Consider the following 16,330-nt stretch of genomic DNA (forward strand, 5'->3'; position numbering starts at 1 on the left):
GCATCGTGCATGGCTCGCACGCCTCGATTGGAAATGGCAATCACCCTAAGCTTATTGGCATTGCTTCCAAGGCACGTTCTCAGCATTTATTAAAACTGTAGAGCTTCATACCGAACTTTTTTTGTTATCGATTTTGACAATGGTGTTCGGTCAATAAATAGCAATATCAATTTTTCGCCCAGCCCTAATTCTGGCACATGTTTTTTTTTTCAGAGCGGATTTCCTTTTAGCTGCAACCCAGTACTGGGAAACACCCATACACTCTCACATTCACACACACACTATGGGCAATTTAGTTTATTCAATTCACCTATAGCGCATGTGTTTGGACTGTGAGGGAAACCGGAGCACCCGGAGGAAACCCACACTAACACAGGGAGAACATGCAAACTCCACACAGAAATGTCAACTGACCCAGCCGGGAGTCGAACCAGCGACCTTCTTGCTGTGATGCGACAGTGCTAACCACTGAGCCACCGTGCTGCCCATGTTAATAGACTCCTCAAATGTTATTTTTGTGTGTTGTTCATTCACCTTCATTGCTGATTGCACTGATGCCTCTGTGGAAATCCTCAAAACTGATCACACCCAGTCCGCTGGGATCCAAAAACCGCGTCAGATCCTTCACCTATAACCACAAACAAACAGAAAGCACTTAAACACACACATTATAAACTACTCATCTTAAACAAACAGAGCAGCATCATGGTATACATCAGTGGTCACCAACCATTTTAAGCACAAGATCCCTAACCTCGGCCTTGCTAAAAGGCAAGATCTACCCATCAAACAACTGACAGATAAATAAAGCAAATATTGCCTTTACAAACTTCTTTAATTTAGCATTTTTGAACTACAGTTGAAGTCAGAATTATTAGCCCTCCTGAACATTACATTATATTTTCCCCAATTTCTGTTTAACGGAGAGATTTTCTTCAACACATTTCTAATCATAATAGTTTTAATAACTCATTTCTAATAACTTTTATCTTTGTCATGATGACAGTAAATAATATTTTACTCGCTATTTTTTTCAAGACACTTCTATACAGCTTAAAGTGACATTAAAGATATTTAAATGGCCCCAGGACATCTGAAGGCCCCAAATAAATATCTAGAAGTGTAAATTATACATATAAACTCTATATAACATCGTTTTCTATCATATTTTGTATGGTGACAGTCAAACAAATACAATTATTACATCATTAAATATTATTTAATACACAATAAAACATAATGTTATTATAATAATGTAATGTTATGTAATTATAATATCATAAAATAAAATATCCACCACCCCCAATCATGGAGCAGTTCAGCAGTAATAATATATACATTTATTATTTTTAGTTGTAAATTCATTTTAAGAAAGCTAACCATTTAAAATATAGAGCTTGCGTTAGGATAAAATGTAGAAAAGATTGAGTGACAAAAAAAAAACGTAATAAACGTAATAAAACTCAATAAAAAAAAACTAAATAAATAAAGATTAAATAAAAGTAGAAAGAGTGCATTTCAGGAATTGGGTCCCATGGCTGCAGTTGCTTAGGGTCCCAAAATCACTAAATCCGCCCTTGATTGTATAGCAGTGGTTTGTTGTGTAGACCAGTGTTTCCCAACCCTGTTCCTGGAGGCACACCAACAGTCCACATTTTGGATGTCTCCCTTTTCTGACCCATTAACTTCAGGTGTTGGAGTCTCTTCTGATGTTATGATAAGTTGATTCAGGTGTGTTTGATTAGGGAGAGGTTGAAAATGTGGACTGTTGGTGTGCCTTCAGGAACAGGGTTGGGAAACACTGGTGTAGATAATAAAAAAAAAATATTGCTTAAGGGGGCTAATAATATTGATCTTAAAATTAAAAGCTGCTTTTATTCTAGCCGAAATAAAACATAAGACTTTCTCCAGAAGAAATAATATTATAGAAAATACTGTGAAAAATTCCTTGCTCTGTTAAACATCATTTGGGAAATATAATTTAAAAAAATAATAATAATAATAATAAAAAAAATGATAATAATAAAATAAAAAAAATTAAATAAATTTAAAAAAAAATTAATCACAGGAGGGCGAATAATTGTGACTTTTACTGTATGTACAATTGACCAGTTTAACCATATTTATCCTATTTTAAATTGTTTAATTATCAAAACTGCTCCGCCTCCGAGTTCATCTTATTGGTGCACTGCTTTTGAAAGTGATGAGCAGTACTGTGTGTAAAAGTTGAAGCTCTTTTAACTTCACACAGCATCTACGACAACGTGACATTCATGTGTGTGGGGCTTTACTCTCTTACCTTGTATCTTTTAATGTAAACATGTTTGTAAAGTGCATGTTTACATAGATAAACAATAGAAAAGTAACGCATTGGAGAAAAAAAAAACACATGTGTGAACGGCCCCCAATACTTTGCTAGATATGGTACAGTGCTCAGCATATATAAGTAGACCCCTCACAAATCTCTCTTTTAAATTAATATTTTTAATAGGAAGCTATACAATAATATATTTGTGCATGTACATTAGATTAGTCAGTACTGGAGCTGAATCTGGAGCTAATCTAACAAAATAACTTCCGATAGTGGTCCAAACACTTGTACAGCCAAATTTATATGTTATAGAAAAATATTAAATACAAATTTAAAAAGAGAAAAAAAAAATCAAAAGAAACAAAAAAAAATGAAGAATTTAGTTGAAATTTTGTAGGTTGTAATTTTTTTTTGCAATATTTCGGTTGAATTTAATTGTATTATCTTTCAATTTCTAAACGTTTGTTGACTAATATATTACTTTAATAAATATATCTGTTTCATAAATCTGTTTTGTTTAAAAGCATCAAAAGACATTGCCTATATTCACTGAGAAATGGATAAAGATATTCATTTTCAAAATGGAGTGTACTCAATTATGCTGAGCATTGCATATCATCACTATGGAGAGCTGTATATGTTGATGTTTGTGGCAGTTACCCATACTAAAAATAAAAACAGAAGTTGGAGAAAGTAATGCATGAATTAATCATGATGTATCTCTTGTACTTCTTGTGTCATTTTTGACATCTACAAGTCGATCACACTCGACAGGCTGGCAACCACTGGTTTACATTATCATAGATTAACTAAACACACAGCCTCTCTGACAGAAGAGAAGAAATGGATTTAAATGTTATTTTCTCAAGCACATATTAATGATAATATTAAATTATTATATTCATTTAGATACAAAGCTTTCAGATAAATGCTTTTGGAAACTTGAGGTATAACTAATACAAAGACAAAAGCCTGTACATCCCTGATATATGCTGGTAAAACACAAACATTACCTCTTCGCTCTCACACTCGCACACAGTCAAGCTACACTCCAATGAACAGACACAATCACACACAGTCAGTAACCAGGCAACCGCAGACCTGATATCCAGCATGAGTGTCGTGAGCTGTAGAAACGTTTCTCAAAGAAAAACTCTGACTGAGAGATCAAAACATTTCAACAAAATTAAAAATATCTATATATTATTTGTAAACATTTATATAATATATAGAACAATTTTAAAGTGATATCTGAAATAAAACTGAAACAATTAACATATCTAACTTAAGTTATTTGCCAGCAAAACATTTCATTTTGTTAATTTACCAACTAAAACATAAACATAACTGAAATTAAAACGTTTATAGAAAAAACTGAAAACCTCTCAAACATCTCCAACTTGTGGATCAAAATATCAAGCTGATCCAGGGGCGACGCTAGACCCCGATTACTGCCCCAATAAAAATCACCAGTGCCCCAGTAAATGCTTTGAGATACGATTTACTTTACATGCAAGTTTATTTATTAAAAGTGGTAATCCCAGAATAAAGACGTCATTCTCTGTGTTCAACCGAACCAACGCTGATGAAAGCAATGTAGTTTACTCAAAAAGGAAACTGACGCATGAGCTCTGAAAACCATACTCGTCGTGCTCCTGCTTGACGCTGACCTGTTGCTCTGCTCATAGTTTGAGTATCGGTACATACGCCCCGAAAAAGTTTTAATAATATGATGGTGATCTTATTTAGACTAAGCATGGCTCCTGATAGATTTCTATTGCATGAAGCAAAATGATGATAAAACTTGGCCATATGTAAGTCTAAGACAAAAGATAATTCTATAAAACATCTTTTTTGTATTCTATACAATTGTGTATAAATTTAATTCTAATGAAATTAATATTCTTGCGAAATGTTTCTTAACTGATCTTAGCATATCACTCAAGTTGTGTCATTACATTGTTTTCCAGCTACATTTAGGATTTATTTCTGTTATTTATTTATAATAATAATTGAATAATAATAATAATACTTTGATTTATTTATAATATATATATATATATGTTTTTTTTTTTTGGGGGGGGGGGGGGGGGGGGGTTGGGGGGGGCATGCCACAGTAATGCTTTTTGTCTAGCAACGCCCCTGAGCTGATCCCTAAACTCTGCAGCCTGTTTGCACACGTTTGACACCCAGTGGTTTAACTAGGTATTGCATTCCTGGATCAAAACAAATCCAAGCACAGGTTGCCAGATTGACGACAAACAGGAGTGAGTCTGGCTATTGAGTCTAAAGGTTAATTTAAATTATGTTTCATATAAAAGTAACGACACGCGATAGAAGGAATATTTTCCATATTAAAAGGAGTTTTCGTCCTAACCAACACCTCAAATTGGTATATTAAAAATGGCTTCTATTTCTACAGCTGAACAGCAGAAAGCTGACAATGATCACCTCAGGTACACCTCATGTGCTTAATTCAGTGTTAAATGCTAATAATGTGAGTCTGAATGCCATTTTACATGACATTTATTGCCATATACTGAAAGCAGCAGCAGATAGTTCACCTCAGATCTGGAAAATATAATAAACCGCTTAAAATTTTACTTTAAAACTGTGACTTAAAACCAACACATTTCAGTGATTCAGCATCTACATTTAATAATGTCAAAGTTATTAAAAGTTAATAATGTATTAATTAGATTATAAACCTTACTATTTCGTGAGTGAGTGCATATTCTGTACTTTTGAATGGCTGAATTTAAATTTCTGTCATGTTTCGACTAATACAAACAGCCAAATTACTTATCACTACAAATCTCCTCACATAGCGTGTTGTTAGGACATGCGGTTACAATGTAACCTGCTCACTATTCACTATTTAATAACCACCTCAAGTGGAATTAAACCTGCGTCTCATTTCAGAGTCTGCTACTTTCCACCGGAAGTCTCATTTCAGTCACGGACGCATGCTTCGAGAGCCTTTCTGACTGAATGAATGAAATACACTGTTTTCCACCAAGGCAACCCAGGGTACTGAAATATAATTGGCTAAACTGGCATTGGGCGGGTTAAAAGAACCAAAACAAAGACAGGCGTTTCCTTCACACAACGCACTTTTTCAAAGCAGAATATCTGACTTCAGCATTGTTTTTCAGATAAACAAGGATGTTCACTTAGCATCTTTTCTAAATATCTGCAAACACATTATGGTATTTTTATGCTTTAGAAGAGCCAAAAACTTGCATACAGCACCTTTAAAATAATAAAAGGGGGCTAATAAATAAAGCTATTAAAAACCCTATATAATATCATATAAGCTACACTAAATTACCTTAGTTAATAAGTCAGATGGTGTTCAGATTTTTGGCATTCAGATACGTCGGATCAGAATGCTGTGATTGACCAATCAGAACCAAACACCGAAGAGAGCCAAATCACGACATTTGCAAGCAATAATTTATAGTTTATCAAAGTTTTTTATCACCTACACACATTCAAACTTATTTAAGAAAGTGATTGCTTTAAGTAATTAATGTTCAGTCAGTCGAGAAGCTGTTATAACCTCAGTATAGAAGTGTGAAAACCCGTGAGTCACGAATCAACCACACGAGAGGCAAGAGTTCACACATCTGACATTTAAAGCAGGAAAAAATGAACAACCTCAGGCAGCGAATTACGAAACAAAAGAGAAGGTCAAAATCCAAATCTGTTCAAATAAATTATTCCTTATAATTATTATATTTACTCTTTCTTACATTTTAAAACACACTGCTTGCAGATAGAGTCTCATAGCAAGATTTTAGCTGTTACCTAATGCTACCTAACTGCTCCTTCCTGGAACAAGTTGCTTCCGGGTAAAAGAAAATTTGCATCTAATGTCACACAATACCATAGCTACCGTATCATACCAATGAAAAGACACATGCACACATATAACCTCTCTCCTACTCAAAATATATCCAATACTAACCCTGAAATATAAACATCCACACAGCTACATCACTTTCTGTCTCTCATCACCATCTCTCTCTCCACCCTTTGTGTATTTAATCACGAGAAGACAAATTTAAGTTCAATCACAGTCACGCAGACAAAGACATGACCCTCAAGGCAGGGATGGCACACTAGTGTGCAATTACATCCCTGACACCGTAAACTACACTATAAAGAACACACAATCTTGCTTAGGGTTGCAAATGCGTGATGCTTTTTTTGCAAAACAGGATGGTTAAAGTTTAAACCTACAGTATATCACATGGTCACAAGCTCGTTCGCTGTAAAACAAGAAACTCAACAGTAATATGCATCTTTAAAGGGGCCATATAATGGAAATCTGAACACAGGCATATTGAAAAATAAGAGACACCATCGTTTTCTGTGATCTCGGGTAAATCCAGTGAGTGTAAAATCCTGGTGAATAACAAGCCAATCAGAACAAAACACAGACTCTGGCGATCCACTCAGAATCATTAATATGCACAACACAGGCTCCGATTGATTTGCCACAATGTTTCCTAGTCAAATTACAATATTTTCTTCCCCTTGTTTTTTAAATTGATCTAAGCTTGTATTGTATTTGCTATGTATGTGGGACTCTTATTTTGAAAACGAGACAGGAGTGAAAGAGTAATTCTGTGAAGCAGGCAACCAAGCATAGAGCATCTCTACGACTAAATATATTCAGAAAAGCCCCAAAGAGCAATAATGTCCATTTAAATGCACATTTTGTTAGTTTAAGGTGATTTTTTTTTTATGAATATTTGGAAATAGTCAACAGACATATGTAATCTGCAGAGTATAAGTATGCGATTAATGCATGTTTATGCATGGTGTCATATCACTCAGCTCCTACTGTGAATTTTCTGAAGTGAAAAGTGCCAATAAAATTCACTAAATTCATCTGTTATTGATAAGGGGATATTAATTCCTGCGTTTTTTTTATTCATCAAAGACAAAATATAACTCTAAATACACCTCTGTCCCCTCCTTTTGTTGAGTATAATTCGAATTTAGCCTATATTTCATTCTCCACACAACCGAGGAGCAAAAAAGGTTACCTGGTGTAATAAATATAGCTAAAATAAACCTCTCCGCCACTTCAGTTGAAAAAATTGCCATTTAACAAGGAATCAACACTATTTGTTAGTATTATTTAGTGTTGTCACAATTAGAGGTGTGAACCTATACTGGTCTCACGGTTCGGTTACGATTATCATGCCATCGATTCAGTTCAATTCGATATTTCGGTACATCGACGATGCTTTCCATACACATTGTTGTATTTTGGGGGGTGGCTATAACAAGCTGTCTGTATAAACACACACACACAGCACCACACAGTCTCTCATTCAAACACATACACAAACAAAGACAGCACCAAACACACACACACACACACACACACACACACGCGCACTTACACACGCGCACTGACACACGCACACGAGCTTGCTCGCTCGCTCGGGAGCGATATTGTTAGACCGCCCACTCCTGTTAAAATTACACCAGAGTTACCGACCGCTCCCACGCTTTATTCAGAAATTTATTCCCACGCCATATGAAATCTGGTCGGGTCCCGCGACAATGCACAGGTACAGACACACACACACACACACACACACAGTGAAATTTTTAAGTAGTTGGCGCCTGTAGTGTTGTAAACACCCGCGCTCGACTCCCTCGCGACAGAGTGCTTATGAGATAAATGACATCAGTACATAATAACCGTTTATGATAATTACTGAACCGATACCGAATTGTCCGCGTCTGCGTCGCATCGAAGAAACAATTAATTTTGACACCCCTAGTCACAATACTGGAATTCGGTGTTAATTGATACTGTAATTTTAAAAACGTTCATTTGCCACTAACGTTTAATCGCTGATTTGCCATTGGGTTCACATGCTCAACGGAAATGACTGTGATTGGTCGTGAAGGTCATCAGGTCACCAAACTCACTACAGTTTACCGAGTGTAACCACAGGTACAGAGACACTGGAGCGTTTTAAAGTCGCGCTGATCAGCTGGTTTGTCTATAACCTGACATACGAGCAATCCGCTGATAAATCGCAGCTTTAAAACGCTCCAGTGTCCCTGTCTCTGTGGTTAAACTAAGTAAGGGTAAAACTAAGTTTGGTAAACTGATGACCTTCACGGCCAATCGCAGTCATTTCTGTTGAGAATATGAAGACGATGGCAAATCAGTGCTGTTTATGAACGCACTCAACACCGTTTAAAATTCTAGTATCGTGCAACCCTAGTATGATTATTTTACATGTGTGTACATTTCAGAGTACATCACACTGCGTGTGTGAGCAGACACTGACATGAGCTGCAAGGATGCTCATTAATATTCACGAACAGTGTGCGAATTACACATTGACGTTGGGGGAAGGGGGGCGGGGGCAACTTTTTAAGGTAGTAGTTGGTTAATACATGCTTCAGTGAATAAAATTTATAAATGTATTTAAACTGCATCAAATTTCTTAATAAATTGTATATGTTTTCAGTGTTTTGATGAATATTTAGAGACTACTTTAGAGGTTACTGTAGGTCAAACTATACAATTAATGTGTTTAATTTTTTACACAAGAAATGTGTTTTGTGAATAGTTAAGATGTTTATCAGTGCTCTAGAACTGCCAGGTTCAGACTGTTAAATGATATTTTTCCTAGCACTGATTCATTCACAATGGTATAAACCATTATGGGGGGATCAAATGTATATTAATATTATAAATTTTTATTAATAATAGTTAAGAAATAGATCAGAGATCAGAGCAATTTCTTAATACTAAAGTGCTGACCGCGATACATCCATCTTTTTTTAAATGTCCTTCAGGAGGGATCAAGTGTTAATTAGGGGGGTCAATACCCCCCAAACCCCCCTGTAATTCGCACTCTGTTCACGACCCTTCCAAATATGGTCAAATCAGACCTTTGTATCCTATAGTCAAATTCTAAGCTCCTAAATGTACTTGTGAAACAGTTTCTGGAGACTTTTTGCACTGACCTAATCCGCATACTTTCTATCTGAAGACGATGGCAAATCAGCGCTGTTTAAGAATGCACTCAACACCGCTTAAAATCAGAAAACAATTTAACATGTTCAATGGTGTGTTTAAATAAAATTATAAATTCCAATGATAAAAAAAGATTAATTAAAAGCATTCATTTGTCCATTTTTGCCCCTCCCTATCGTTCATCTGACCATTTAACCTTTCAGCTGATCAGATCAGCAGTTTTAACAGCCACAAAAGAGCCAGACTTCCGGCATCAAATCCATCCTCTCTTAAACACACAATAGCGCGTGTCTGGGGATCAGAAGTTAACAGGGAATGCAAATCTATATTCTCATCTGAACTGCAAAATAACCACTGATAGCATTTGAATACCATACAAATACAACGCACAGAATATGAAAACCAACTAGTGTAAAATCAACATGATGTTTGATCAACTGAATCACAAACACAAGCCAATACATCCCATTACTGATTAACCTCAAGTTCAGGTGTGAATTATGTAACATCCATGCTAACCGTTCTACTCTGAGAAATAGTTCGGTTTTACTACAAATTAAACTCAAATGACAGTGCTTGTTATATAATCACAAAAATAAACGTGTCCTTCATTTTCCTTCAAATAAGCTCAAATCTGAACTCTCAACAGAAATGAAAGCCAAATTTGAAATTAATAGTAGAAAATAAGAGTTAGAAAATAAAATATATATTGTTAGAAGTTTATAAAAATCATACCATTTCTATGCAACAATATTTCCACTTATAGAACAATGCAATTCCATAAAAAATAAGAGTTTGAAATCTCAAATAACTATCCTTAGAAATTGCATTATAAACAACTCAATGTTACCTTGATTTTTGCTTATTTTTTACACTGAACTACTTTAAATACTGTATTTGCTTCCATTGAACAAGGACTATTTCCATGAATAGTTTACATTTTTAAAAAAGTTCTATGTAATTCGATTTATAAACATGTTAGATGAATAAAACTCCTATTTGAAAGTAAAATAACTTGGGTGGCAAGTTTGAGAAGCCATTACAAAGCACTGAAACGTGTATTAAAGGGATAGCTTGATCAAAAAGAAAATTTCCCTCACCATTTCCTTACACAAGTGGTTATAAACTTGAATTTCTTTCTCCTGTTGAATACACAACAAGACTGAAAGAAAGCTGGAAAAGCCGACATTGGCATTCATAGTAAAATACTATGGTAGTGAATGGCTGTTTTTTCCCAAAATTCTTCAGTATATCTTGTTTTTTGTTCAGCAGAAGAAACTCAAACAGGTTTGAAACTAATGTATGATGAGTAAATGATGATGGAGTTTTAATTTTGGGGGGGAACTATCATCTTTAATACTTGTAGAGTTTCCTAAAACTGACACAATCTGCAGAAAAGCCCTTCACGAAAGCGAGAGATCCAGAACAAGAGTCGTTGAGGGTTTGAATAATAAAAGAGCAGTTCTTGGGTGTCACCAAGCTCAAGTTTCGCTCTGGGCTTTGGGGCCCAAGTGAAGACACACACTGTCCTGTAATCATAAAGCATTTTTTATAACACTCACACCCACCACCCATCATTTAACCACCCACAAACTTGCACAAATAGACGCAGATATGCCAAAAAAACTGACCTGTTCGGCTCCGTAGGCTTTTGCGAACTCTATAAACTCCTCAATATGAACAAATCCATCGCCGTCCTGATCCAAAGCCTGGAAAACTGCTCTGAGAGCTGACTGCTCCTCGCTTCTATGGGCTGTTGCAGAAACTATAGGCACATGAATCAAATCCACAGGCGCAATTTGGAGTGATTTGGTCGGCAGAGCATCTGAGGCCTTGCACAGATCCAGAGTCATTTCTGCATGTTTGAGAGTATCAGGATTATTCTCCATAAAGGTCAGGTAGGCCTCTCCATCCAGGCTGGCTCCACAGGGAAAGACATCTCTGTGTGAGGGAGAAGAGCCGGGGACAACTGAGCTCACTTGTTGCTCTTGTGCCAGGTTTATCTCCGATGGTGTCAGTTGATGGAAATCCTCCTGATGTGTAAGCAGAGTAGGATACTCCGCCTCTCCCTCTCCTGAAGCTTCACCTGATTGGCTAGAAGTCTCTGAGAGATCCAGCCCTGCAGGTCCACCCGTCACGGTCAGCTGATCATCTGTACAGGTAAAGGGAGTGGACTCTAAAGAATCAGGATTACTTGCACAATGAGGTATGACTTGATTCCGAGTTGGTGACCTGCAATCTGATCTCTCCCCTCCCTGTAAAGTCACACTGTGAGGTTTGGCTTCGACATCCTGCAGCGTATCATGACTTGGTAAATTTTCTTCAGATTTATTATCGAATGCAATTGCACTTGATTTTGCGGTCAAAGAGTAATTCTGGGGGTCCACAAGAGCGAGATCTTCTACAAGTGTTTCTTCTCTGTTTTGATCATAGGTTTGTTCCTGACAGGGGTCATTTTTTGGCTCCTGATTGTTGTCATGGACTAAATCATTCTGCAAATATTCCAACTTACTTTTTAAATCGGTTTCTTGTTGATTTTGATGTAAATCCATTGAGATTTCCAAATCCATTTGTGTGTCTAGGATCTCTGTATTATCAACTGTTTTTGAGTGCTGTTTCTCCAATGTCTCAAGGTTATTGTCAACGCTGCCTGTCAGAATATATGTGAGATTATTCTGAAATTCAACTGTAAGCGCATCGGATTCAAAATCATATGAATTTGCATCACAGTCCACCAGTTTTGTGATTTCAAATGAATCTGATGGAGGTTTGGCTTTGACATTCTGCAGAGTATCATGACTCTGTAAATTTTCTTCAGATTTATTATCGAATGCAATTGCACTTGATTTCATGGCCAAAGAGTTATTCAGGCGGTCCACAAGAGCGAGATCTTCCACAAAGTTTTCTTTGTTTTGAGCACTGATTTGTTCTTGACAGGCGCCATTTATTAGTTCCTGATTCTTGTCATGGACTAAATCATTCTGCAAATAGCCTGACTGACTTTTGAAACTGGTTGCCGGTTGATTTTGATGTAAATCTGAGATCATAAAATCTGTTAGTGTCTCTGGAATCTCTTTTTCCATTGCCTTAGGATTATCGTCAACGCTGCCTGTCTGTATATTTGTCACATTATTCTGAAATTCAAGCGTAAGTGCATCAGATTCAAAATAATGTGAATTTGCATCACAGTCGAGCAGTTTTGTGAATTCAAATGAATCTGTTGGTTTGGCTTCGACATCCTGCAGCGTATCATGACTTAGTAAATTTTCTTCAGATTTATTATCGAATGCAATAGCACTTGATTTTGTGGTCAAAGAGTCATTCAGTTGGTCCACAAAAGCGAGATCTTCCACAAGTGGGTTTGCATTGCTTTGTTCCTGACAGGGGTCAATTCTTGGTTCCTGATTCTTGTCATGGACTAAATTATTCTGCAGATATTTCAACTGACTTTTTAAATCAGTTGTTTGGTGATCTTGATGTAAATCTGATATCTCTAAATCCATTAGTGTGTCTGGAATCTCTTTTTCCATTGCCTTAGGGTTATCGTCAACAATGCCTGTCTGTACATTATTCTGAAATTCAAGTGTAAGTTCATTGGATTCAAAATCATGTGAATTTGCATCACAGCCCACCAGTTTTGAGAGTTCAACTGAATCTGTTGGAGGTTTGGCTTTGACATTTTGCACCATATCATGACCTGTTAGATTTTCTTCACATTTATCATCACATGCAATTGCACTTAATTTCGTGATCAAAGAGTCTTTCAGTTGGTCCACAAGAGCGAGATCTTCCACAAGTGTGTTTTCTTTGTTTTGAGCATTGATTTGCTCCTTACATGGTTTGGTTTTTGCCTTTGACTCCTGACTGTTGTCATGGACTAAATCATACTGCAAATATTCCGACTGACTTTTTAAATCTTGTTGATTTTGATGTAAATCCAAGATCTCTAAATCTAAGAATGTGTCTGGAATCTCTGTATCACCTATTGTTTTTGAGTGTTGTTTCTCCATTTCCTCAGGGTTATTGTCAATGCTGCCAGTCTGAACACAAGCCATATTATTCTGAAATTCAAGTGTAAGTGCATCGGATTCAAAATCATGTGAATCTGCATCACAGTCCACCTGTTTTGTGAGTTCATTTGAATCTGTTAGAGACGGAATTACAGAGTCTATAGATTTCACAGCTTCGCAAACAATGCTGTCTGTTAACATGCCATCGGGAGTAAGGTCTCCATCATGGTGGACCTCAGATAAGGCTTGAGTCTGAGCTGAGAATGTTGACTGGCTGTGGTTCTCGGATGACACAACATTTCCTGATGAGAGCTCAAATAAGGCATTATGCTCAGGTTTGCTGGCCGGTAAGGCTGATTTGGACTCCTCTTGTCCATTTTCCCAAGGCAAGCTTTCAGCTGAAGGATCTTCTGCTTGTAAATCGATTAAAGCAACTGGTGCAAGATCTTTTTGAGTTTCAGAAAAAACATGATCCGTTCTAGAGTCCGACGCAGCTTCCTCCTTCACGTCTTCACCGACTGTTTCCAATAATACACCGAATGTGCATTCTGTAGATGATAATTCTTCACAAAGTTCTGTTTTAGCTTTATAAAAAGCAGTATTAGTTGTGTTGCTCGACACAGACTCCTTATTTACCTCTTCTTCAACCATTTCCACTGAGCATTTTGTTGACAACTCATGCAACATATCCTCACAATGTTCAGGTGTAATGTCAGACTCTCTTAATGGACAAACTGATAGATGTTTTGTGTCTGTGTTAGCATCTTGGCTTTGTGGCTCATGCGTCCTGTTACTCGCTAAAGGTTTACTACTCTTCCCTTCACCTTGAAATTTGGGTAACATCATCTCTACCTCATCCATTGGAAGTGTTGCACTACCCTCGTGAAATGGCGGAACATGTGGCTTTGTACATGTCATCGGAAAGACAGGCTCACAGGGAAGGGCTGAGGATGAGAGGTAGATGTGTTCAGATGCTGACGGAGGTGCCGGACAAATAGTTGAAGGCTTGGGATTTGAGTTTGTATCCACAAAAGACACCTCCACAGGAGAAACCGCTAACAAACCTTCAGATTCCAGCGTGACATGAGTCCCATGTGGAAGCAAGTTCTGACTGTTTTCGTTTTCCACACCAGAATTACAACTGAACTCACAGTTTGTTAAATGCGACTCTTCAAGCATAAGGTGTGTTTCTTGTAATAATGTTTTGTCAGTCTGAAGAGTGGGGGCGTTAATGCCCAGCTCACCTGTGCACACATCTAAAGTGCCTGAAGTGGCAGTAACCTCCACCTGTTTAGCATGGTCATAAAGGTTGTTTTGATCCTGCACGGGTCTGTCTGCCAACGTAGGACTAGCAGATCTAGAATTAAAACAGATGAGATCTCCTTCAACAACTTCTGGAATTCCAGAATCACTGTCTCCTTTGAGATCTTGGGAAGGAGGAGGTTGAGCCTTCCATTCAGGATAAACACAATCCAGACCATTTTCCCAGGAATACGTCTGAGACGCCCAAAATAAGTCATCTAGGTTTATGGCATTCTCCTGAAAAATTTCCTTAGTAGAATCAGCAACAGAACTGTTATCTTTATCCACAAGGAGAAATCCCAGAGGATTCTGATCAGATTCCCACTCCGTTTTCCCGCTCACCTCCCACTCAGAACACCCCTGAGGGCTGGAGAGAACTTGCTCCATTGAAGAGACGAGCTCTCTCTGTCAAATGGAAATATTCCAGAAATTCCAGTCCTTTGTTATGATCCTACAAGGTAATAATGTTCGGAATTCAAAAGCGAATGGTGACCTCTTCCAGCATACGCACCAAAAGAAATATCCTTGTCGAGACCCATGCGTAAGCGTCCACCTCCCTGTAAATGATCAACTACTGTTTACATTTGCGGACACAAGGATAAGGTTTCACTGTTGTAGCTCAGCTCCATGTGAGCGGTGATACTTTTTTTTCCAATATGCAAACCTCTCCATAAATAAAAGTTGAGTCTACTTCCCTGTTTTGCATCCATCTAATCCATTTAACACAAGTGTTCTCAAAAGCATGTTAACTCCCATCCAATTTAACTGGATTACTTCAATATTTCAGGGTACTTCTAGTTAATATTCTTAATGAAAATATACACTTAGTAGAAAATTACATAAAATAGAGAGCTATATAATTGCAAATATCACACAAATTCCATTTGGGTTGATTTGACTTCAAATCTTTAACTTGCTAGTGTTACAAAAACACCAAGCAAATCATTTAAGAGGCTTGACACTCCTCTGGAATAAACTACTAAGTATTCAAATCTGGTTATAATGTATAAACACTCGTTATACACAGCTTATCCTATTAAGAGGCAGTGATTTCAATCGTTTTACTCAGATTAACCAGATTGCCCAGCAATCTGAGTAAATAAAGCTTAACATATCTCTCTTTTTCATATGTTAAGCACAGCAGACTATTTTTAAACAGCTGTCATTGTTCCATACTAAAAAAAAAAGCTTAAATGATAGATTGTTCCAGTGCGGTTAGCATCAACATCCTACACATCTGAGGTAAACCCAATAGCCGACTAGCTGGCCCACACGACCCCTTCTCATTTGATTTTCCAGTTAAAAACAAGATTTCTGATGTTTCTGTTTCCCCTTCAGAGTCGATTAAATCCTCCAATTTGGTTTGACGCGGATGTGTTATTCCTCAATTCATCTTTCTTAAAAACAGGCCAAAATCCAGGTCGAGTCTCGCGAGTCATCCACCTGCGCTTGTTATTAGCCTGTTAGCGGGATGAAGACCACCCGATAATCCCGCGAATAAAGCGCGATGCTCTTTTATCTCAATCCCTCGTTGGCGATTTATCCGTTAATCTCAAATCCGCGGTTTTAGATGAGCTAGCGAGCTCTTGTTGTTGTTGTCTTGTTTGATCGACGGATGATGTTTCTGTTATATCTGTCTCCCTCTCTCATCAGCAGCAATACACAACCTCTGCTGTCTCACTCACT

The 16,330-nt window shown here is 37.2% G+C and overlaps 1 protein-coding gene across 2 annotated transcripts in view; it reads right to left on the reverse strand.

Moving 5' to 3' along the window:
* Window positions 1-16,317, reverse strand: part of rab11fip3 (RAB11 family interacting protein 3 (class II)) — a 73,631-nt gene extending 57,314 nt beyond the window's left edge. For both annotated transcript variants that reach the window (XM_056450235.1, XM_056450234.1), the window contains exons 1-2: window positions 10,964-16,317; window positions 535-628 (exon numbers count right to left, since the gene is read on the reverse strand). In XM_056450235.1, coding sequence (XP_056306210.1) covers window positions 535-628; window positions 10,964-15,031 — 4,162 coding nt within the window. In that variant the 5' untranslated portion in view covers window positions 15,032-16,317. The remainder of the gene's footprint in view (window positions 1-534; window positions 629-10,963) is intronic.
* Between the last annotated feature and the right edge of the window lie 13 nt (window positions 16,318-16,330).

Source organism: Danio aesculapii, chromosome 24 (genome assembly GCF_903798145.1).
Source record: "Danio aesculapii chromosome 24, fDanAes4.1, whole genome shotgun sequence".
Lineage (NCBI taxonomy): Eukaryota > Metazoa > Chordata > Actinopteri > Cypriniformes > Danionidae > Danio > Danio aesculapii.